General features: G+C 39.3%; 1 protein-coding gene across 1 annotated transcript; it reads right to left on the bottom strand.

Annotated features, from left to right (window-relative positions):
* Window positions 1-181: 181 nt before the first annotated feature.
* Window positions 182-25,666, bottom strand: LOC128746385 (zinc finger protein 883-like). The gene is made up of 4 exons (XM_053843436.1): window positions 25,564-25,666; window positions 25,340-25,448; window positions 11,117-11,944; window positions 182-962 (listed from the first exon to the last, which is right to left on the bottom strand). Exons 1-4 carry the CDS (start codon window positions 25,664-25,666, stop codon window positions 182-184), a joined length of 1,821 nt encoding a protein of 606 aa, XP_053699411.1.

Below are 25,666 nucleotides of genomic sequence, written 5' to 3'. Positions count from 1 at the left end.
TCAGCGAGACAAATAACTATAACTATATGCTTATAAAAGGTTTGAGACATTCATCATTTCAAGCATTCATCATTAATCAAAGCCAACGTTTTATTTTCGTTTCAAAAAACTTCGAACATTTTGTAAGATTTTGTATGATGCGCCACAGATGTCGCAGATAAAAATTCCCTAACCTGATGTGTCAATGCATATGCCCGATGACCGTATCTTTACGCTTTATGCTTGCGGGGTTATGCTTTTTCAGATGCTGTGTTAATTGTACTTTCAAGTGAAACGTTTTACCACATTCCGGACATCTAAAATTCTTTTCCTGCGTGTGCTTCAAGATTTTGTGATACTTCATTTGGGTCGGTTGAATGAAAGTTTTGTGACATACGTCACACTCGAACGGTCGCTCTCCGGTGTGAGTTCTCAGATGACACGTGAGAACAGAGTTGGTGACGAATTTCCGGTCACAGATATCACAAGCGTGTTTCCAATTGTTGGTTGGTGGTTTTTTACTGACGACGGACATGTGCGTTTTCCGGTGATAGTACAGGCCACTGGATGATCTGTAGGATGCGTTGCAGATGTCGCATGCGAACGGTCGCTCATCACTGTGACTCTGCATATGCTGCGCAAGCGTTTGTCCAAGGTGGAAGCGTTTTCCACAAGCCGAACACCGATGCCGGCGTTCCGAGCTGTGCTGCTTCAGGTGCCTCGTTAGGTGATCTTTCACAGGAAAAGCATTGCCGCATAAGTCACATGCGAATTTCTTTGCCGATGTGTGTTTTATAATTTTATGATCCTGCAGTGTTCTGGGCGTCTTACAAATTTTACCACATATGTCACACTCGAAAGATTGCGTTGTGGTGTGAATTTTCCTATGCCTCGTAAGGTACTGTTTTTCCTTATATCCATTTCCGCAAATATCGCAAATGTGTTTTGACCGACTGCCATCAGTAGGATCAGTGTGCGAGTGGCTGGAACAGAAGAAAAGCGATTGATAGATTGGTGGGATAAATTATATACAAATCGGTTCGACCATCTCGGAGAAACGTTCGACTAATTGGCACCTAGTAAAAACACATTTTTAAACATAACTTTTGAACTGCTTATTTGTTTTCAACAAAACTACCCTAAAAATGTTAAAATTGGACTTTAGAGTAACTTGGACCGGAAGTTTTACAATTTAGCAGGAAGTTTTAGCATTTCCTGATTTTATTTGAAATTGGAATTTCATTAGACTTGGAATTACGCACGAAATGGAACTCAGAATTAAATTTGAATTCGAACATAAATTGGATTTAAGTTAGACTTCACATTAAACATGAAATTCTATTTGAAAATAGTCTTGAAATTAGAATTCAAATTGTACTTCAAATTGGACTCAAATCAGAGTTTAAATTTGGCTTGAGTTTGGATTAATTTGAACTGGAAGTTGTTCTTCAAACCAAACAAAGGACACTAAATTAATATTTTTTTGAAACGATGGTTCTACAATTGATGAAGGGACGGTAGGGGAAAGAAATGAAAATTTTTGGTGAAGGAGGGGGAAGAGCCTTGTACCTAAAGGTACAAGGTAAAGGTACAAGTACCAGCGAACCACATGCCCTGGAGGGTGTTGTGGGTTCGAATCCGGTTATAATCTCAGATTACAGCTTGGTTCGACTCATGCACCTTCCAGCATTGGACAAAAGGTAGGAGTCAAAATGACTACTTGTCAAGCATAGCTACCAATACCCCCCCCCTTCCTTTCCGCTCTTCCCCCTCCTTCACCAAAAATTTTCATTTCTTTCCCCTACAGTCCCTTCATCAATTGTAGAACCATCGTTTCAAAAAAAAAATATTAATATATGTATGACCTCATTCCAAGGTCAAGACTAAAAATCTTGAGATTAGTCTACACTAAATTACACAAGAAGTTTTACGTAAAATTGGGATTCACATTTTTCGTCTTATTCTCTCACACGTTTTACTTCTTTGCCGTACCGTTTCTTCTTTTTGGTGCCTCAGTTTTTCTTCTTTTCTGTCGCGTACATTCTGCATTCGGTTTTCCCTTTTCATTTTTTCTCTTCCGCTATCCTTATTCTTTAATCAATTTTTCTTTTCTCATTCTTTTCCTTTTACATCCCGCTTAACCTCTTTTTCTTCGTTTCCGGCTTTTTTGTTTTTCTTTCGCTACTCTTCTTTTCCCTTTCGGTATCTCTTGTTTTCTGTTCCGTGTTTCCTTTCTGGACTCGTTATTCTTCTTTTTCGCTCTCGTTTTCCTTTTTTTCAGTTCCGCTGCTTCCTCTCTCTCTCTCTAATCCCTTTCTCTTCTCATTTGTCCCATTTCTTCTGGTGTCCTAATTTTTCGGTTCCCCGTTTTTCTTTCGCTCCACCTCGTTTTCCGGCCCGTTTTCCTCTTTTCCTGTCTCATTTTTCGTCATTTTCTACCCCGTTTCAGCTTTGTTAAATCCTTAATCTTTAATCCTTTTTCTTAACTCTTTCTCTATCCAGTTTTCGTTTTCGTGCTCTTATTATGTGCTGTTAGTCATACTTTTCTGTTACGTTTTGTTTGTTTTTTGTTCTCCTTTTTTTCCTTCTTTTCTATCCCGTTTTTTCTCGCTTTTATTTCCTTTTTGTTTTGTTTTCTGTCTTAATTTAGGTTTAATTAAAATTAAATTGACATTTTTCGTCTTATTCTTTCACACGTTTTCCCTCTTTTCTGTTCGTTTTTTTAGTTCAGATGAAAAACGAATCTTTTTCTCACGTTTTACATTTTTTTTCTGTATCGTGTTTCATTGTGCTTCATTGTTTAGCTCGTTTCTTGCCCACCTTTTTTTGTTTTCAACCTTGTCTTTCGTCCGTTTTATGTTATTTTCTTTCCCGCTTTTTGATTTCCGTCTTATCTTTTTTTTTGTTCTTAGTTTACATCTAAATGTTTATTTATTTAGGAAGGGAAATGCCCGCTAAAGTTATAACGTTCGTTCTCCAGTAGGCACGGCCGTTTTAGTACCAACAGATTTACACCAAATGATGTTTCTAACATTCTAACTGTGTTTTCTTCTTTACTTCCCGTCTCTGGTTTTCCTTTTTTCTTTTTTTTCTGTTCCGTGCTACCTTTTTCTTTAGTCCGTTTTTTATGTTTTACTTTTTTCGTTTTTTCTCCACCTTTTATGCCCCAACTTTCTGCTTTTATACCTTTCGCTATCGATTATCTTTTTGCTTTTGATTTCTCTTTCTGTTCTGTATTCCCTTTCTTGTCTCATTTTCGCTTCTTTTCACTTTTCTGTATTTTCTTTTCGCTGCCTGCTGTTATCTTTTTCGGTTCCGTTTCTTTTCTCATTTCTGTCCCGCTTTCCTGATTTTTCTCTGTACTATTTTTTGTCTTTTTGCCTCCGTATTTCTCCTCTTTTCTGTCTCGTTTTTTTTTTGTAATTCTCTGACTTTCGATTTTTTTCGATTCGGTCCCGGGATGTGTCTTTTTTTAACTCCATTTTTGTTTTAGTCTGTTTTGTTCTGTTCCCTTTTCTGTTAGGTTCTGTTTATCCTTTTCCATTCTATTCTTTCTGCCTTTCCATTTCTTTTCTATCTATGTTTTTTCCTTGTTTTGTTTCTTTCTCTCGTTTTTGGTAGGTACCTTTTTCTTGATTTTTGCTCAAAACGAGAGCAAATTTTTCCTCCTTTTCTCTCATCTTCCATTTTTTCTGTCCCGTGTTTCTGTGTTTCCTGTCAAAAAACTATCCATTTTTGTTTCTTTTCAATCCTGTTTTTCATTCGTTTCTTATTATTTTCCCGTTTTCCTCTTTTTTTATTTCCTCTGCTTAGTTCCTTTTCGCTTGCTCCGTTTTTCCTTTTTGATGTTCTTTCTTCCTCTTCCGTGTTAGCATTTTTTGAGTTCGTTTTTCCTGTTTATATATTCTTTGTTTATGACATCTTTTTCCCGTTTTTCTCGTTTCCTCTATCGATTTCTTTTTTCTCTCTCTCTCTCGCAATTATTTTTTCTCTTCTGATTTCTCTTATTTTGTGTCCTGTGGTCTCTCGTTTTCACCCTCCTTTTACCTTTTTTCTGTTCGCCGTTCCTTTTCTTTACTTAAGCCCTTTCATCTTTTTTCTTTCGTTTTTCATCATTTTCTGTCTCGTTTCTGCCGTTTTCTATTCGACTTTTGACTTATTTCTTTTACTCGGTCCCGGTTTTCGTCTTTTCTCACTTATTAACTCTTTTTCTATCCCGTTTTTCGTTTTCGTCTGTTTCGTTCTCTTATTATGACCTATTTTTCCCTTTTTTGTCTTCCGTTTTAATTTTTCCTGTCCATTTTTTATTCTTTTTCTGTCCGATTATCAACTTTATTGGGTTCCGGTTTTCGTCTTTTTTTGCTTTTTTGCTTGTTTTCTATTCCGTTTTTCGTTTCCTTCTGCTTCATTCTTCCTCTTATTATGTTCTGCTTTCCTCACTTTTCTGTCTGTCTTGTTTTTGTCATATTCTGTCTGATTTTTTCGACTCTTAACTTCTTTTCTATCCCGTTTTTCGTTTTCGTTTTTTCCGTTGTTCCTCTTATTATGTCCTGCTTTTTCCACTTTACTGTCTAACATGTTCTGTTTTTCTTTTACATTTGTCTACCGGTTGCATTATTTCTGTCCCATTTTCCTCTTTTTCTGTTCTCGTTTCTCTATTTTCATGCTCCCATTTCATTTTCTTCTTTTCTATTCCGTTTTTATACTTTTTTTCCGTCCAGCTTATCCCCATTTTTTTCGTTTTCTTGTTGGTTTTTCCATCTTTTCTCTTCCGTTGTTCATCTTTTTTCTGTCCAGTCGCCTCGTTTTTTGCTTCGTTTCTCTCGCGTTTTCCTCTTTTCCACATTTTTCTTTTTTAATGTCTCGTTTTCCCTCCCATTCTGTTATAATTATTCTTTCGCTTTTCTTTTTTTCCTGCTGGTTAGGACATCGCAAATTATTTTTTAACCTTTTGTCACCACCCCCTCTCCTCACCCCGTTTGACATTGACTTTAAAAATCGTGAGGGGCAAAGTAGAGTTTGTTAGACATAAGTAAACTTGTTTGTGAAAAATCAATGGTCAATTGTGTTTACTGGTTAGACTACGGCAAAAAGGCCAAATATTTTCATTCCTATTGCTTTCCAAAAAAAATAGCAACAAGAAGTGCCACAAAGGACGATAATAAATGACAAAAAATCACTGAAAATAGACAAAAAATTATACCAAGTCAGATGTCAGATGTTAAAAATAACGAAAAACGACTAACAAACGTTAAAAAAATAACAAAAAACCGAGGGGTCAACACGGTGCCAGTGGTTAGCATTCACGCCTCTCACGCCAAGGAGAACTCGGATTCAAATCCCAGCCGCTGTGTCTCAGTATTCAATACTCGTTGTCTCACTCTTCCCACCTATTGGAGAATAAAAAGGAAAAAAGATACTTGCACATTTGTGGTTGTAACTAATTTAGCTTATAGCCAGAACGGCTGAAACGTTTATTTTTTCAGACAATTGGAAGGATGTACCTTTCACATGAATTAAAGAGCTCGTTGACTATTACCAAATTTTTTTTTTAATTTTTGGAAAAAAATTATTTCACTGTAGACTCTCCTAATTGGTTGTGAGTTGTGATAATTATTAGTGACAGTGCTTCATGCTTATTGCACTACAGTGACTTGCTAAATAGGATCTTAGCAAATCGATGCGTAAGAGATTTGCTGATCGATCAGTACAAAAATATTGAAAATTGACCAGGAAAACGCTGAATTACTAGCGCTTAAAATCTGACCACTTTCGTGTAATTTTTTGGAATGATACCCGACCCTCTAGTAAGATGTAGTCCTACTTCAAAATGCTTTTAGGAGGGGGGGGGCTCCTATACAAATGAAATACAAACTTCCTCATAACTCGAGAGCTAATTAAGCAAATGGAACCAAATTTGGCATGTGGGGTTTTTGGAGGTGGGAATTTTTTTTTTGTGAATTAGGACCTTTGCCTTCTTTAAGAAGGGGACATCCCATACAAATCGATTTATATAACAGGCTTATGTCTGTACCGAAAACCAGGTCTCGGACAGTACATCATAAGAGGCTTATCGGTTACTAAAAACAGGTTCCTACTTTCGTAGCAATGGGTTGTAGTATTCTCAGTCACCTCACTGGTCGACTGCTGGATTGCTCAACTGGTTGTCTAGACTGCTCGACAGGACTGGTCTAGACTGCTCGATTTGATTGTTCGACTGGACTGCTCGACTGAACTGTTCGATTCGACTGGTTGACTCAACTGCTTGATTGGACAGATCGACTTGACTGCTTGACTGAACAGCTCGAGTTAACTGCTCGAGTGGACTACTCGACTTAACGACTCGATTCAACTGCTTGACACATTTGCTTGACTTACTACTCGACCCGACTGCTCGACTTAACTGCACGATTGAACTGCTCGGCTGGACAGCATGATTTATCTGTTCGACTAGACTGCTCGACTCAACTGTTCGATTCGACACTCGACTCAACTGCTCGATTCAACTGCTTGATTCCACTGCTCGACTAGACTACTCAACTCAACTGCTCGACTCGACCACTCGAATGAAGTGCTTGATTCAACTACTCGATTTAAATATTGGAATCGGCTGCTCGACTCAACTGCTCAACCCGATTGCTCGATTCAACTGCTCGACTAGACTACTCGATTTGATTGTTCGACTCAACTGACAACTTAATTCAACAGCTCGACTAGACTGCTCGAATTAGCCACTCAACCCGACTGCTCGACTCAACTGCTTGACTTAATAGTTTGATTCGTCAGCTCGACTTAACTGTTTGATTCAACTGCTCGACTGGACTACTTGACTGAACTGCTCGACTCAACTATTCGACTTAATTGCTCAAATGAACCACTTGACCCGACTGCTCGACTAGACTGCTCAACTCAACTTCTCGACTAGACTACTCGATTCAACTGCGCGACTAGACTACTCGATTCAATTGTTCGACTGGACTACTCGACTTAACTGCTCGATTAAACTACTCGACAGGACTGCTCGATTAAACTGCTCGACTCAACTGCTCAGCTGGACTGCTTGACTGAACAGCTTGATTTAACTGCTCGACTATACCGCTCGATTTGACTGCTCGACTCAATTGCTTGACTTCTGTTTGATTCAACAGCTTGACTTACCTGCTCGATTCAACTGCTCGACTGGACTACTCGACTCAGCTGCTCAACTGGACTACTCGACTCAACTGCTCGAATAAACCGTTCGACTGGACTACTCGCCTCAACTGCTCGAATGAACTACTCGACTTTACTGTTCGACCCAACTGTTCGACTTAACCGCTTGACCCGACTGCTTGACTAAACCATTCGGTTCGACTGCTCGACAAGACTACTCGATTCATCTGCTCGACTGGACTGCTCGATTTAACTGCTCGATTTGACCACTCGATTAAACTGCTTGACTCGACTACTCGACCGGACTGCTTGACTGAACAGCTTGATTTAACTGCTCGACTAGACTGCTCGATTGGATTGTTCGACTAGAATGCTCGACTCAACTGCTTGACTCGATTGCTTGATTCGACTGCTAGATTCACCTGCTCAACTCGATTGCTTGTCGCGATATCTATGGTCGATGTTAAATCGGACCGGACCAAGTCGCAAAATTTTAAAAAATTTGTTAAGCCATTATTGCGGAGTTTCGACCTATTTAGAGTCCCACGCGAAAATTATTAGCGTGGTTATTTTCTGAGTTTACCACGCATGTTTGCAATTTAGCAATTTGAACCATCAGTTTTTCGTTATTGCCTCTCCATTGCACCCCTCCTTGCTTAACAAGCATATTTTTAATGTATTTAGTAAGTACAGAATAATTATTATTAAAAATCAGAGGGGTTGTGCACAAGACACGACCCCATAGATGACGTAGGACCACTTAAGTCTCTTTGTAGCGATAGTAGGATGTATCCATGTATGTAATAATACGATTCTTCATGTATACAACCTACATACGTAACGTTTATCAAAGTAGTAACATTGTTTAGGTTCAATCCTCAACCGATTTTGGAGTTATAACCATGAATTGATTGAATCTTTTATTAAAACGAAACCAAGTCAGTAACTAAACCAAACAGTAAATAAATTCTTATGATCTGTTTCTACGTTGAATAGTGCTTTTCCTCTGGTAATCGGAGGACGGTACGCGCGAGTTTTCAAAAAGTTGAAAATTTTGCGCAACTTTTCTGCGGCTTACAAAAGAACAATTTACAACCTGCAGACGTTTTGGAAGTCGCATAAAATGTGGCCCGTGACCAGTAAACTTATTCCTGCCATTTGTTGGTAGTCCGCAACGGCGAAAAGTTCAATTTTTCCCTCGTTGCCTGTGTTATTATGGTATTAACAGGGCAAGAAAATATAATAAACTCTTCAATCGTTGCGTGGCCCTTGAAAGGACCGATTGTTTGATTATCATAACTCCAGCTTGCAATAAACTTGCACTAACATACTTAACGTAATTCTCTGTTCGGTAAATTGGAATACCGATTACCGCTAACCAGGCACGGCTTGTTGCAACGGACCAACCGGAAAGCCTCAGCAGCTATGGGATCAACGAAACCGTTCGTGTATGGTCCTGAATCATGATGAAATACCACTCCAAGTGGCCAGCTGCAAGTGACGTGGGATGCTTCTGGTCGTTTTGTTGTCGCGAGCAGCATATTTCCTGCCAATTCCAGAACTTTAGCAGCCAGATATTCCATCACGGCAGCGAAATGAGTGCTTCAGCTCCAACGCACGGTCAGCCGCCGATTAACACGATCGACTGGGAACTGCAAACGTGCACGAGTCGAACGTGACTTCTGTTTGCCCTGGCAAACGATGTTGGCAGTAGCTCAGCTAGCGTTTGAATAATGCTGTTCGCCGGCTTATCTCGTGTTATGTACCAGAGCAAGCGACAAGAACCGGCCACACCTATTTTTCATGGTCCTTCATTCTATCATCTACGTTAAATAAAATAGAGCATTTCAATTTCAGTCTGAACAAAAGAGCAAAGTTACCAGTGAGCCGTTCGCCTTTTGCTGCCAAAAAAAATTACGCTACGTATTATTACTGTATGTTCGTATGTTCGAATCTCGGCTAGGCGGTGCTTGCTAGTTAGAGTCAATAGGATCGTTGCACTGGCCCCGTAATTTTCCTGTACTCTAACAGCCGGCTGCGAAGTCTGTCGATAAAGAAGGGTAATGTCTAAAGACGGTATAAACCCATGGCTTTGCTTTATTATTACTGTAGCATTGGTGATGAATAAATTTGTGTTGCTAAGATGCTAAGATGCAAAAGATGGTACTAAAACTCTATCATTTTATTAAACCCAAGGTTTCATTCATTTTGACGCTAGACCGAACACATTTACTTGGAGCTGGTATATTTGTTGGCTGCTTCTTATCTTCCGAGACGGCCAACTCAACCAGCGTCCAGCAGCAACAAGCGAACAGAAGCGCGAGAGGTGATCGGTTAAAATTATTTGATAAGTAGCGAACAATTAGATCAATCTAAACTAAATAGAATTAAAATCAGTGAGTAAAAATTCCTTAAATCTTCATGAACATATGTTTCGTTCTTAAAAGAATGGTTTTTCGACGTGATATGTTGGAAATTTAAGCCTTCTTTTCCGTCTTCTTGGGCAGCAACAAAACAGTCTGGATGTTCGGAAAGACACTTCTCTGAGCAGTGGTGACACCGGACAGCAATTTGTTCAACTCTTCGTTGTTGCGGATGGCCAGCTGCAAGGGACGATAATTCTGATCGTTTCGTTGTCACGAGCAGCATATTTCCTGCCACTTCCAGAACTTCAGCAACCCGATATTCCTTCACGGCAGCGAACCTCGCTTGTTGAATTTGCATGTCTTCGTTGCCTTATCCGTGGGAAGCAGCAACAGCTGAAGCTCAACAATTTTCGATCTATAGGGCGTAAATTAAATAAAATCATAAGGAAGCTTAACCCATAGCTTATATCGTATATATTTCTGTCATCCGTGCCAGGGAAGCACTGACGAGGGAAGGCGAAAAATGAGTGTAGAAGTTAACACTTCTAGCACGAAACAGAAATTTTTCGAGTTTTTCAGGCTGTAGAGCCCACGGACAATTGTTTTTATAAAACAAATTTAACTGATTTCCTGCAAATACAAATTTCCTCATAACTCGAAAACTAATCAGGTAAATGGAACCTAAAACCTTCTCGGAGCAAGAGACAGTAAATCGACGCCGTTAACTTACGTGCCTGTTGTCATTCATATCAAAAAAGAAGGATATTCGAATGGCACGTCATATTTGCGATGCGATGCGAAGAACGTGCTTTGGCTTTAATGTTATTTGTAACCAATGGCCCTTTTAAAGGCCACAAGCGAGATAAAGTAAGATAAGTAAGAAGGCGATGTACCTATGAACCCCCGTTCTCGTATTTTCAAAGCCACCATTGCATTCAATGAAGAATTGAATCTGAATATTTCACTCTTCTCTTTTACAGATTCACTTAAACCAGTGGTGCCCAGGCATAGGCATGGTGCGGGCCAAACGAGATCGCCCCATGAGGTCGCGGGCCGCAAATTCCTCTGGCCATCCCTGCGCATAACAAAATGCAAAATATGCGGCAATAAAAACCATTTTCTGGTAATTACCACAAGATTTAAACCGGAAAGCATTCGGAACTACAAAATGCACGAGGCATTATGACTGATTTGAGTGATCCCTGTGTCATCAAAAAAGTTACTCATAAGTTCATCATCTCTATCAGTCCGCGGGCCGCACAAAACATCTTGAAGGGCCGCATGCGGCCCGCGGGCCTCAGTTTGGCCATCACTGACTTTAACAAAGGCACTCACAGATTCTTATAAACAAACATATGCCAGAAATGCAGTTTACATTAGTCTTTGATCTAATAATCTGATACAGTTTTACGGCTCCTATTCGTACAACCCTTAGGGCTGTATACCTTGTATTTTTAAATTAGAAATGAAATGAGAAATGAAGGAAGAAACAGAGGGATAATACAAAACTTAATTAACTGGAGCAATGATGCAATTAGGTTAAGGCTTTAAAAACAAGGATCATTAATAAAATCAAGCGTTTTATTTTGGCTTCGACAAATTTTCCGGTCGCAATCTACTAGTGGTTCACACTTGTCTTATGACGCGTAAGACTAGTGTTTCGCGTAAATTCCATATCGCACACGTCACACTTGTAAAATTTGGATCCACCATCGATGTGGGTTCTTCTATGCCGACTGAGGCTACTGCTCCGCGTGTATACGGCATCACACAAGCTACACCGGTGATGTCGGTGCAACGGTTTCGGACCGCCAACGGCGGCAACGGATGTATGGATTTTCCTATGCTCCTGCAAATTGCTAGCCGATTTGTACGACAAACCACAGACGTCGCACTCCCATGGTCGCTCGTCGCTATGGCAACGCATATGAACCGCTAATCCGGACTGTTGACAGAACCGTTTTCCGCAGACCGGACACTCGTGGGGATTATCCGTGCTGTGCGATCGCAGGTGGGACGTTAGGGCAGATTTTAGGTAAAAATCTTTCCCGCAAACTTCGCATCTGTAGTCGCGACTCCGGCCCGAGCTGTGCATCTGTTGGTGCATTTTTAGCTGTGAGCTAAAGTGAAAGCTCGCGCCGCACACTTCACATTTGAGCGTTCTTTCCAATCTGTGTCGCAAATATTTATGTTTTTGTAGTTTGGTGCTTGAGCTGACCGTTTTGCCGCACGTATCGCACCCGAACTGTGGCGAGTCGTCCTTGTGCAGGCTCCTGTGCCGGGTAAGGAAACTTTTCCGATTGAACTTTCGATCACAGATGTCGCAGGTGTGCTTTTGTCTTTGCAGCTGACTGGCAGCACTGCTCGTATTTGAAGTGCAGGATGCAGGGATTTGTTTCGGGTGGCAATCATCAGTAACACCGTTCATGTCCAATGCGTTGGCATTGCTGGAACAGAAAAAAGGCGATTGGTAGATTGTGGCAATAAACCGGAGCACTACTTTTTGAGGGGTTGTTGCAAAGTATAAATTACACGCAAATTGTCATGAGAGAATACCGGTAATTCCGGTTCCAGATGATCATGCTGAATTTCATACTCACTGCAGCAGAAATAAAAATGATATTCATCCTTAACAACTTTACTGATCAAATAAACAACGAAATGATTAATATTCATCTCAGTAAATTAGATTTCCGTAAAGTGATTCTTTTTATAACTCGCTCTGATAACTGAAACCGTTTATTGACAAATAGAAAAAGAGCTATGACAAAATTGAATTCAGCAGATTAAAGCAGCTCCAATTTCCGTCCTGCCATCTTTTTGTCTTGTCAACCTTCTGTCTTGTAAACTTGCTGTCTAGCGATCTTTCTGCTTTGCCAATTAGCTGTCTAGTCAACTTTCGGTCTTGCCAATTTTCTGTCTGCTGTCCTTCTATCTTGTCAGCTTTCTGTTTTGCGAAGTGTCTGTCTTGCCATCTTTCCTCCTTGTCCATTTTCTAGCTTGTTAACTTTCTGTCTTGCCGTAGTGCCGCAGTGAAAAGATGTGGATTCACCTCGAAGTATCACACTCTCTAGCCACGTATTCGTGCTTGATGGCCATCACGAGGTTCCTTGCATATCGAGGCTCGCCATTGGAAGTGTATTCTCGCACAACGGCACAAGCAACAAAGTGGTAGACCAAGTACGCAGGATCAACAAGAACTGCGCAGGAGACTTGACGACATCGACTCGAATGAAGTAGAACTTCTATCTCCTAGCTTCACCCAACGTGGGTGGAGTCTGGGAGAGACTCGGCCGTTCCATGAAGGATGTGCCGGAGTCCATAGACGATGGAAAGTGACTGATGGATGAAAGTCTAGCTACCGCGATAGCCGAAGCTGCGGAATTTGTAAATAGCCCAACTACTTTCTGTGTGGAATCACCCCAGAGGAACCGAGGCTCAATGCACCACCCGTCGACCCGACGTTTGAGGTCCAGCTTCATTAGTTTTTAAAATATCCATCTTCAGATATATCAAACGCTTTATTTTGGGTTTCGACAAAGTTTAACCAGTCCGGACTTTCGTAACTGTATTTCAACTTTGAAATTGAATTTAAAATCGGATTTGAAATAGAGCATTGAATTTGGCTTGAGGTTGGACTAATTTGAACTTGAAAAATTTTACTTCAAACCGAGCGTATAGACACGAATGTCGTTTTTTGACCGTATAACATGAAAAAGGCAACAAAAAGACGACGATAAGGCAAAAATGACATCAAAAAAGCAAAAAAAAGACGACAAAAAAGCAGTAAAAAACGACAAAACTTGAAGCGACAAAAAGACGACATAAAAGCAGGAAAAAAAAAGACTCTAGATGGGACCATTCTGGAAAAAGGCGGTCAAAAGTCTTTTCTCGCTTTTCCTGACGTCGAGCTTAGGTGTCTTAGAAAAAGTTTCATAAAAAAGTATTCGGCATTTAATGAAATCTATACCTATAAAGAAGGATTTCTGTCTGTCTGTCTGTCTGTCCGTATGTTCCTTATAGAATCGAAAACTACTGAACCAATCGGGATGAAAGTATGCATGTAGAGGTTTTTTGGGGCCAGGAAAGGTTTTAGTGATGGTTAGAAACCCCTCCCCCCACTAAGAGGGGGGGCTCCCATACAAATGAAACACAAATTTCTGCATAACTCGACAACTAATCAAGCAAATAGAACAAAATTTGGCATGTGGGTGTTTTCGGTGACAAGAATTTATTCTATGGTAAATTGAAACCCCTCCCCTCTTTATAAGGGGAATTATAATTCCTCTCCTCTTTAAAAGGGGGCTTCCAAACAAATTTCCTCATAACTCGAGAACTAATCAAGCAAATGGAACCAAATTTGGCATGTGAAAGTTTTCGAGGGCAAGAATATTTTCTATGGTAAATAAGGACCCCTCCTCACTTTAAGAGGGGGGGCTCCTATACAAACGAAATACAAATTTCCTCATAACTCGAGAACTCATCAAGCAAATGGAATCAAATTTGGCAAGTGGGTGTTTTTGGAGACAAAAATTTTTTCTATGATGAATTGGGACCCCTTCCCACTTTAGGAGGGGGGGCTCCTATACAAATGAAATTCAAATTTCCTCATAACTCGAGAACTAATCAAGCAAATAGAACCAAAACTGGCATGTGGAGGTTTCTGGAGGCAAAAATATTTTCTATGGTGAATTAGGACCCCTCTCAACTCCATGATAAAGAGGGGGTGCTTCTACACAAATGAAATACAAATTTCCTCATAATTCGAGAACTAATCAAGCAAATGGAACCAAATTTGGCATGTGGGAGATTTTCGAGTCTTGAATTTATTTTACGATAGTTAGAGACCTCTCACCCCTGTGGTAGGGGGATATGGACTCTCATACAAATAAAACAGAAATTTTTGCGAAACTCAAAAACTAATCGAACTCGAGAAATTCGAGACTCTTCCATAAAACATTAGTCAATACAAGACCACAAAAACTATCTATAGTAACACTAGATCATTCAGGACGAGACGGTCGCGAGTGTTCCCGGTGACCCGCCGTCGGAAGCGCCGCCCACTGGGGGGCTTGCAAAACTCGAGATTGTGACAAAGATCATCCGAGATTCATGATTTATGTACAACACAGGTTAATTTGTGGCAATACGAAGTTTGTCGGGTCAGCTAGTTTTCATATAATTGGATATTAAGGGGATAACAAATTTGAAATTTTTTTTATAGGAACTAGATAGCATGGTCATGTGTCCGGCAAAGTTGTAGAACTTTGGATTTCATTAAACTTTGCCGAAGATACTAAGTATCTGGATCATATGGTTTGCGAGATATAATTAACTTTCAGTCGTGACCGCCTTAAAATCAGTTTTTTAAACTTTTTGTACACAAAACCTCATCTAACAGGTTCGACATGTTCTACAATCTTTTGGATACTATCAAAATACGTCGGATCCATTGATTTCAACTTTAAGAAGACCAACAGTAAGAAAATCAATGCGGTTGTTACCAGCAGTATACAAACTTCTACAAAAGTCCCAGAACGAAAATAATTCTGCAACAGATAGCGAAACAGACGTGGACGAGGTCCTGTGAAATTAATATGGAACATGTACGAATAATAAAACTCTGATAACTTACTAAAACCAGCATATATGTACGTAATTCATAATTGAAATAATCAAAATGCCCGGCCAGACCCGGCCGAGATTTTTGGCACACTTATACTATATTCTAGGGCGGTTCAAGCGATTCTAACTTTCGCTGCCAGTAGGTGCCTATTTACGGAAAAAATTACTTGTAAAAACGGTAAAATTTATGCTTCAAATCCATTTTAAAGCAACATATGATATTTACACCTTCTAGAAAGTTACGTATTTTGATAGTATTTAAAAGTTTGTAGAACATGTCGAACCTGTTAGATGAGGTTTTGTGTACAAAAAGTTTAAAAAACTGATTTTAAGGGGGTCACGACATAAAGTCAATTATATCTCGCAAACCATATGATGTAGTACTTAGTATCTTAGTATCTTCGACAAAATTTAATGAAATCCAAAGTTCTACAACTTTGCCGAACACTTGACCATGCTATCTAGTTCCTATCAAAAATTATTTCAAATTTGTTATCCCCTTAATATCCAATTACATGAAAATGTCATTAGATGCAGAATACTTTTTTATGAAACTTCTTCTAAGACACCTAAGCTCGAAAACGTTAGGAAAAGCGAGAAAAGATTTTTGACCGCCTTTTTCCAGAATGGTCCCACTGTGCGTCGTCTTTTAGTCGCGTTTTTTATGTCACTTTGTTGCCTTTTGGTTGTCTTTTTGTCTTCTTTTTATCGTCTTTTTATTCTTTTCGTTGTCATTTTGCTGTTGTCTTCCTATCATCTTTTTGTCGTTTTTTATCCCATCTCTTTCTCGTCTTTTCGTCATATTCTTGTCGCTTATTTGCCGTTACTCTGTGGTTTGCCGTTTTGATGATCATTCGTCATTTTTTGTCCTTATTTGTCATCTTTTTGTTGTCTTTGAGCAGCCTTTTTGTCGTGTTTTTACCTTTTTTGTTGTCTTTTTTGTCCTGTCTTTTTCTCGTCTTTTCGTTATATTGTTGCTGTCTTTTTGCCGTTATGCTGTCTTAATTTTGATGATTATTCGTTGTTTTTTGTCATTATTTGTCATCTTTTCTGTTGTCTGTTGTTACTTCTTCTAAGCGGTAATTAACAACTGTTGAATATGTGAGCCTTCAGAGAACACAACAAAAAGGCGATGTAATTATGACTAAAATTTAAAGAAAGGACAACGAAGAGCTAATACTACGTCGGAATTAGCATAAAAATACGATGAAAAGACGCTAAAATAGCGACACAAGAATCACATTATTTTAAAAGCGTCCAAAAGGTGACGAAAAAATGACGGATACACTATAGCAAGACGATGAAAGAACAATAAAAAAACAAAAAAAAAACAAAATAACATGAAAAACAGTGATGAAGAGACGAAAAAGGACGATACAATGACAAAGAACGATACGAATGCGCCAAAACAGTAACAACAACGACAAAATTTGGTAATTAAGCAGATAAAGCAATGAAAAATTTAAAAACTAAACAAAAATCTAAACAAAAAACGACGAATAGTCGACAAAAATAAGTTAAACAGACGGCAAAAAGATTATGAAAATATAACAAAAACACGACAGAGAGACGACAAAAAGACTACAGAAGAAGAAGAAAACAGAAATGACAAAAAAGAGTCGACTTTCTGTCTAGCTAACTTTTTGTTTTGCAAACTGTCTGTCTAGCTAATTTTCTGTTTTGCTGTTTTGTCATCTTTTTGTCTCGCCAAATTTCTGTCTTGTCAACTTTCTGTCTTGCCAGCTTTCTGTCTTGTCTACTTTCGGTCTTGCCATCTTTCTGTCTAGCTAGTATACTGTTTGAATGAAGCGGAACTTCAATGCTCCAGCTTCACCTCACATGGGTGGAGTTTGGGAGAGACTCGTTCGTTCCATAGAGCTTGCTAATTTGCGGTTGTGTTAGTGGTTTGCTTCCCCCAGTTTGAAAAACCCTACAACTGCGTCGTGGAAAAATCGCGTGTACGTATACGCGGCATAGTGTGCGTACGGTAGCTGTCAGCAATCTCAATGAAGGATGTACCGGAGTCCATCGACGATGGAAAGCGACTACTTTTTCTGTGGAATCACCCCAAAAATGAACCGAGGTTCAACGCGCACCGTCCGTCGAACCGACAAGTTTTAAACAAAAACACCATCGTTAACATAAAATCTAATATTTTTATTTTCGTCATGATGAAGTTTGCACTTTTTTTTCCTACATAAAATCATTCAACATTCAGGCACAATCGTTTGCAAGTGGGTTCGCTTATGGCGAAAGAGGGAATCTCTTTTCGTAAATTTTGCCTTGCATAGGTCACACTTGAAAGGTTTTGCCTCAACGGATGTATGGATTAGCCTATGCTTTATTAGACCGCTATAAAACTTGTACGACGAACCACAGATGTCACAGTCGAACGGTCGCTCATCGCTGTGACTACGTACATGCGACACTTCTACAGATATTAGCAGTAAAGAGAGAGGATATTTTCCACGAAAACACAGGAAAAATAATAGAAAACCTAGCATTAAATAACTTTTCATGAAATATAATTCTAGCCATTCTTTGAATCTGAATTCTTGTAATTTGAGGTCCATCTTCATTAGTTTTTTAAATATCCATCCTTAGATATATCAAACGCTTTATTTTGGGTTTCGACAAATTTTACCCAATCCGAACTTTCGGACGCCACTGGATTTCAATTTTGAAATTGGATTCGAAGTCGGACTTGAAATAGGACATTACATCAAGCTTGAATTTGGGCTAATTTGGGCTTGAAGTTTTACCTTAAATTGAACTGGAAATTAGCTTCGAGGTACGATGCTGGTCTAACAAATTGCACTAGCCCCGTAACTGCCCTGTACTCTAACAGCCGGCCGCGAAGACGTGTCGATAAAGAAGGGTCAAGTCTTAGAAAGACGTTTAAGTCCAAGGCTTTGCCGTGTTTTAAACCCAAATTCAAGTGTAGTTAGCCAAATTCTATTGAAACCAATTCATTTCCATTTTTAAGTCCGATTTCAAGTTAAGCTATGACGAAAAACTCCAAAGAAAAGACGCCAAATTGCCAATTCAAAAATTCATTTCTCATGAATCAAACAACCAACGTAGAGCAAACCATTTCTTATGAAAATATTAGTAAATTTTCTCAGCATAGTCACAGCAAACCAACGAATCACCAGCAGATCTAGAGGAAGTCCGTCTTCTGCTGCTCTTCAGAAATAGGAACAAGAAAGGAAAAATGCGGTAGAAGAAGGAAAAACGGAAAAGAGCACAGAGGAAAAACGTGTTTTCTGTATCATTGTTTCGGTTTTCTTCGATTGCTGTTCCATTTTTACTTACTTTCATCCTTGTTGTTCCTCATGCTTTTCACTCGTTTTTTCTTGTCTCTTTTACCCTTATTTTCGTTTCTAGTATTGGGATTTTTCTGGTTTTTCTGTTTTTGGCTCCTTTTTACCCTTTCTCCTCCGGTTTTCCTTTTTATCTTCTGTTTTTCGTCTTTTCTTTTCCGTTTTACCTTTTTCTTTCGTTGTTACTGTTATTCACTTCTTCTTTTTCTTTTCCATTTTCCCGTTTATTTCCCAAAATTCTTCTTTTCTATCCCTTTTTCCCCGTTTTTCTCATTTCCTCTATCGGTTTTATTTTTTCTCTCTCTCGTTATTCTTGTTTTCTGTTTCGTATCTCCCCTGGATAACGAGACAATCCCTCTTTTTCACCCTCATTTTTCGTTGTTCTTCCCGTTATTTCCTCCTTCGATGTTCATTTTCTCTCTTTTGCTGTTCCGTGTTTCGCCCTTTTCCTCAGTTCTGAATTTCCTCTGTTCCGTTTTTCGTCTTTCTTCTTCCGTTTCCCCGTTTCAGGCCGTTTTAACTGTTTTATTTTTTACTCTCGTTTTTCGTCTTTCTTCGCTTTTGAACTCCTCCTCTATCCCGTTTTTTGTTCGCCTGTTTTGCTTTTTTTCCTTTTATTATGCCCTTTCTCCTTTTCTGCCACATCCTGATTTTCTCTTTCATTTTATTTTTTTTGTCTTCCGTTTCAATTTTTTCTCCGCATTTTATTCTCTTGTCTACCCCGCTTTTCCTCTTTTTCTGTTCTCATTTAAACCGTTGAGTTCTGTTTGAAGTGTTGAGTTGTTGTCTTTCAAACTTTAATTGTTGCCTTTTAGTCGTTTCTTCGTCCGGTTTTCGTTAGCTTTGTCGTCGTTTTGCTATTTTTTATCGTTCTCGTATTTTAGCCGTGTTTTCATCGTCTTTCCGTCACTTTTTGCCACTTTTTAGTTACCGTGTTTTGGTGACATTTTCGTAGGTTTTTCGTCAATTTTTTCTCATCTTTTCACTGCATCTTTTTTGTGGTCTGCTCTTGTCCTGTTTTCGTTGTCTTTCAGTCGCTTTTCGGCGTCAGCTTTTGGTCTCTTTTTGTGGTTCTTTCACGGCCTCTCCGTCGTATTTTCGTCGCATTTTCATCGTCTTTCAGTCATTTTTTTTGGAGATAAATTTCGTCATGTTTGTCGCTGCTTTTGGCCTTTCTGCAACCTATTTTCGTTTACATTTTTGTATTTTTTCCATCGTCTGCTAACATTTTTATTGGTTGTTACCATTTTTCACCTGTTTTTAATTGCATTTATATCGTTTATTTGCTGCCTTTTCTAGCGTTATTTGCTGCTTTTGGTGGCGTTTTTGTCACCTTTTCTTGGCATTTCTTCTTGCTACTTTTTTATCGTTGTTCGTCATTTTTTTGTTTTTGTTTTAGCTTGTTTTGGCGTTTTTTCGTCATTTTCCTGTTGTCTTTGTATCATCGTTACGTAGTATTTTTGAACTTTTTGTCATCTCTTCGTTATTTTTCGCTGTCCTTCCGCCGTCTGTTTGCGCTGCCGTCATCGTTTTTTGTCTTCTTTTTGTATCTTCTCGACTCCTTTTGCCGTTTTTTATAATTTCTGCGCCGTATTTTCGGTGTATTTTCAACATATTTTTGTCTGCTTTTTGCTATTTTTTGGCAACTTTTTTGTTATTACCTTTTTCGCAGTCTTTTTTTCGCTTTCTGTCACAATTCAGTTACCGTTTCGCCGTATTTTTGGTGGTTTTTTAATTTTTGTTATCTATTTCCTGTCCTTTCATCGTCACCACAGACAAACAGATATTACACTTGCTGTCCCATTCTTCGCGCACGCTGTAATAGTCATTTCAAACTTAGTGTTGGTTGGGAATATGTCCATATTCGTCAAAGTGGTGCTTTTCAACAAAGAAGGGCAAAGTCCCATATAAAATACTTTCGCTTGTTCGAGGGATAAACTCGTGTCGTAATTTGATATCAGGCAATGTCGATCATAGATGATGCTAGTGAGAGTGCCCACGCAAAATATCTGTGACGATAGTTTTTGTTTTAGTGTAGCCGTAATTATCCCACTGTTTTTCCCCTTTTCTATTCCGTTATTTCTGCTTTTCTGTATATTGCCCGTTTTTCCTTCTTTTCTCTCATTTTTCACCTATTCTCTTCCGTTCTTTATCTTTTTCTGTAAAATATTCTGATTTTCTCTCTTTTCCTCTTCCGTTTTCTTCTTTTTCAATTTTTTTCTTTTGTCCCAGTTTCCCTCCCAGAATGTCACGTTTTTCCTCTTTTTGATCAGTTTTGTAACGTTTTCCTTCGTGTTCTTTGCAGTTTTTTCTCCGTTTGTCCCATTTTTTCTTTTTTACTTATTTTTCTGGAGCGAGGGCAATAGGAAACGGATTACTTCTAGATTCATTGGTAATTCATCTGGGAATATGTTAAGAAAATTTGCTAACAATGAATTTGAATTTGATGTATTCAGGAAACCCAGCTTTGATAGGACTTTTCGGTCAGAAACAACAAAAAATATCATGAAAATTTTGTTATTAAAAGATTAGAAATTGACCAATACGAAAAAAATACTTAAAAACAATTCTATGTGACAGAAGTCGTACGGGAAAGTCAGCGCTAACAAAGACGTGTGAGCTATCTCGAAAAGAACCGGAACTACTCTCTCGACTGTTGACTGGAAAACAACAGAATCAGTCACCAGAAAATAAGCAGCGATCATCGCAGAACAAGCAACCGTCGGCATGAAAGCGTAATACGTTGAATCCAAGAATTCAAGAATCTACCCATCCTCAAGTGTGAACCAAAGTTGTGGTCCATTTTCATCGGTAGTTATGAGTATTCTACACCTTGGCGTCTGGTTTCTCAAATTTAGACCATCTGAAACGGCTACAAAACAGTCACATGAAGGAAGCGCTCGCGAGGCGATTGGCTTTGGCGATTGGGTTAGTTTTTTCAGAATCCGTTCCAGACGTCATCTCTTCGCAAAACTCGAAAAGCTGCTAAAGATTCTGACCCCCAAGAGCCAATCGCCTTGAACCGCCTTTGTCATGTCGATGTTCGATCCGCAAGGCTTACTTTTTCCGTTTACCCTTTTCGTCCGCATGCTGGTGCGAGATTTGTGGACGACCAAGTACGCAACATCAAACGAGAACTGTGCAGGAGGCCTGACGACATCGGTTTGAATGAAGTGGAAACTCAAGCCCTCAGCTTCACCTCACATGGGTGGGGTCTGGGAGAGACTCGTCCGTTCCGTGAAGGATGTGCTAGAGTCACTGAACGATGGAAAGCGACTCATGGATGAAAGCCTGCAACTGCAATAGCCGAAGCTACGGAAATTGTAAGTAGCCGTCCCCCTACGTGCGCCACACAGGAATCCGATCATTCAGGAGTCCTCACTCCCAACTACTTCCTCTGTGGATCCTACAAGTTTGAAACAAAAACACCGTTGGTAACATATAATCTAATATTTTTATTTTCGTCATGATAAAGTTTGCACATTTTTTCCCTTTACATAAAATCATTCAACATTCAGGCATAATCGTTTGCAAGTGGGTTCGCTTATGGCGAGTGAGATTATTGGTTCGTGTAAATTGTAACCCACACAGGTCACACTTGAAAGGTTTTGACTCAACGGATGTATGGATTACTCTATGCGGTGCTAGACTGGCATAAAACTTGTACGACAAACCACAGATGTCACATTTGAATGGTCGTTCATCGCTGTGACTACGCATATGCGCTTTTAGGACGGGCTTTTGAAGAAATCCTCTATCGCAGATTGGACACTCGTATGGACGATCCGTGCTGTGTAATTTTTGATGGCCCTTTAACGATTTTTGTGTGTAATAATTTTTGCCACACACTTCGCAATGGTAATCCCTTTTACGATCCGTACTGTGTATTTCTTTGTGGTACTTTAATTTTGCTCTGACGTAAAAGCTTTTGCCACACACTTCGCATTTGTAATTTTTCTGTTTGTTGTGTGTTTGTTGGTGCTCCCTTAACGTTCTTTGTGCGTAAAAATTTTTGCCACACGCTTCGCAATGGTAATCCTTTTTACGGTCCGTACTGTGTATTTCTTCGTGTTGCTTTAAATTTGATTTGAAGCGAAAGTCTTTGCCACACACTTCGCATTTGTGATTCTTTCTCCAATCCGTGCTGTGAATTGCTTGGTGAATTTTTAGTTGTGACTTAAAGGTGAACCGTCGATCACACACTACACATTTGTGAGGTTTCCCACATGTATGTCTTTTAAGATGTGCGCTAGAACTTGCAGTTTTACCACATTTCTCGCAAGTGTGCTTCTGCTGGTAGTCTTCAGCACGGTTTACTTCAGGAACGTCGCCGGCCCTGTAACAGGAGAAAGGCCATTGGTAGATTGCGGCAATGAATTTTTTGTTACCAATTACCGAGACATGCGACAGTAAGTAGGAAGTCTTCACAAGGCACAAGGGAAAGTGTTTTCAACGTTTTTCCAAATCCCAAGCCATTATAGTTGTATTGTGAAAACATACCACAAAACGAAAGTTAAAATCCAAACACGTAACATACATGCTATACTTCCACAGCTGCTAACGACCCTGGCAGTGGAAAGACTTTTTATCACGAAAACACATAAAAGCACAGGAAAAACTAATAGAATATATATATACATATCATATTATCTAATTGATTTGTGGTAGCCGTACCGAAACGAACGGATCTGATCCGCCATGAGATCTGAAACTAAATTTGCAACTTGCGGTTGACTGGCCTATGGTTTGTCGCCATCATTTCAACCCACCGTCTGCACCGCACATGGGCGATTCATGGGAGCGCCTAGTGCGGACCGTAAAGACAACGATGAAGGCAATGGCAGATCATCCGCATCATCCTATTGATGTAATTTTGGAGACCGTAGCATTGAAAGCGGAATCGAAAAAAAAGGCTCTAACGCCAAATCACTTCCTTTTATATGCCACAAGGACTCAAGCAACCAATGAGTCAAATGGAGTATGAAGGAGAGGGACGAACATTGGCACAATGCTTGGTGGATCTGTTTTGAACAAAAATGTATTGAGGAGTATATTCCCACGGTCACTAGGCGTACAAAGTGAAGCCCGAAAAAATTGGCAGCCCTACATGAAGGCGAATGTAAACCGCATTCATCGCATACAGTTTTACCCCTGGTAGTATTCTTTTATCTGTCAACCCATGGACATCACTACTGAACTGCTGGCAGTGTATGTCTTTCTCAGTTTTCTACCCTTCAAAACAATTCATTCATAGATTGCAGTGCTGAATGATTGCTCGACTAACCTATAAGTCACTTTTCATGCTCTCTCGACTGATATTTGAAATCTCAAAGTTTAGTTCTTTGAACTGCCTGCTTCTTAAAATCAACCAAACCCTAGTTGAAAGAAATTAATTAAAACGGATCAATGTTTACGTTCTTTGATAAGTCGATTCAGCCAATGGGCCGTATGAATAAAACAGTTTGCTTTGCTTTTCCCGGGTAAATCTTATGGAGCAAGCAAAGTAAACTGTTTTATTCATACGGCCCATTGGCTGAATCGACTTATCAAGAACGACTAAAACCAACGCATGATAGCTACATATCTAGGATATCCAGTCCAGCGTTAAACAAAACCCAGCAAAAAAAACACTACGACGGCACCACCGCTTGCACAAGTAGGGACGCTGCAGAACTCTTCGACTCCATGTTCGAAGCCGTGGCACCGGTGCAGCGTCTTAACTGTTTTGCTCATGTAACAATTATCGTAAACGATGTAATTAGCGCTCTGCCAGTGACGACCCGTCCGCATGTTTACCCTGTTCATAGGACAAGTAACAATATTCAGCCGGATAAACATATTTTCGTCACTCATTCATTATTTCGCTTGCACCGGCGCACACGCAATATGAATTTTATTTAGACAGTATGCGTTCTTATTGGAATGCTCGTTATTTCATTGTTTCAAACACGGTATGTAATTTCTCATTGGCTGGTTCAGAGATTTCATTGAACAACTTATTACCATATATTCCTATGGTCTGCGCTTCGATTCCATTTGATTAAGCAAAGAAGTTGACGAGTAAATTGTCAAACACGACGGGCGCGTTGCACAGTAGTTTAAAAGGGCGAAAAGTGGAACTTTTTGCCTAGTGTCTTTTGTTTTCATTTTACCATTTATGATCTTCAGTACTTTTGTTCGTATGATTATCAAACTGTCAAAAGTTAGTCATGTAAGCTTTCTTTTTCCTTAACTTTAAGAGCCTAAAGCGATAACTTTGTAAGGAAAGGTCCTAGAGATTTGCAATCTTCTGCAAAAACATGTGTTTTGAGTCTTTCAATAATCGCCTAAAACCATATACTCTTGTAAAATGCAATCAACATACGCTAAATATGAAAAACTAAATTTTAAAGAATTTTCAAGGAAAATGCTCTATAGCTCTGCACTCGACAGAAATAGAAATGTTATTTCTTTAGCAAAGTTGTTTGCCTTGATATTTTTCATAACTTTTCCGAAGAAACTATGTCTATATTTCCTAACACAACAAAGCTATTTTTTTATTTTCATTATAGTAAGTGATGACTATCTTTTGACAGTTTGAGATTAAGGGGGAACAAAAGTGCTGAAGACCATAAATGATAAAATGAAAGCAAAAGACACTAGGAAAAAAGTTCCGCTTTTCGCCCTTTTGGCCCACTGTGCGTTGGCTCAACGATCTCATTGAATAACCATACCAACACATCGCTTTCTAGTGCCAATTCAGTTTCAATGAGAAGGAAGTAAACGCAAAAGAATATGAAACAACTTCTACTCGATATGAAAATAGAACGGGTTTGCCGCATCTGTCTGCATCATTCGCAAAATTGTCTCATTTGGTGGTTCAGCGATGCCATTGAACAAATTACTGCCACATACCTATTACTTGTGATGTTCGGCAAAGCTTTTGTTCTGCAATTCATTCGACAGTAACCGGTGGCACTGATTTTCAATCGTTCTTTCACGTCTGCTTGGAAATCCACACATTCTGGTTATCGACAAGTAGATTACTGAGTGGCTTTGTTTATATCAGACAGACCGCACGGCATTCGTTGCAGTGAACTCCGCTCGCTCATGAACGTTCCTTATTACTTCCGGCGTACCCCAAGGAAGCGTACTCGGACCACCGCTTTTCAATCTTTTCATAAACGTCTTGAGTGCAGTTGTATCATCTCCAGTACTTTCGTTCGCCGGTGATTTGAACAT

The sequence above is a fragment of the Sabethes cyaneus genome, chromosome 1 (genome assembly GCF_943734655.1).
Source record: "Sabethes cyaneus chromosome 1, idSabCyanKW18_F2, whole genome shotgun sequence".
In the NCBI taxonomy this organism is placed as follows: Eukaryota; Metazoa; Arthropoda; class Insecta; order Diptera; family Culicidae; genus Sabethes; species Sabethes cyaneus.
Note: the sequence above shows the minus strand (reverse complement) of the source record. Positions and strands in the feature narration are given on the sequence as shown.

Bases quoted from the DNA above. Each gene is read 5' to 3' on its own strand.
- LOC128746385 (XM_053843436.1), bottom strand. From the start codon at position 25,666: ATGTTCAAATCACCGGCGAACGAAAGTACTGGAGATGATACAACTGCA. The intron at 25,449-25,563 runs GTACGCCGGAAG...GTCGATAACCAG, and splicing joins TCCGAGTACGCTTCCTTGGG to AATGTGTGGATTTCCAAGCA. The intron at 963-11,116 runs GTAGATTGCGAC...CTTCTGTTCCAG, and splicing joins AAGACAAGTGTGAACCACTA to CCACTCGCACACTGATCCTA.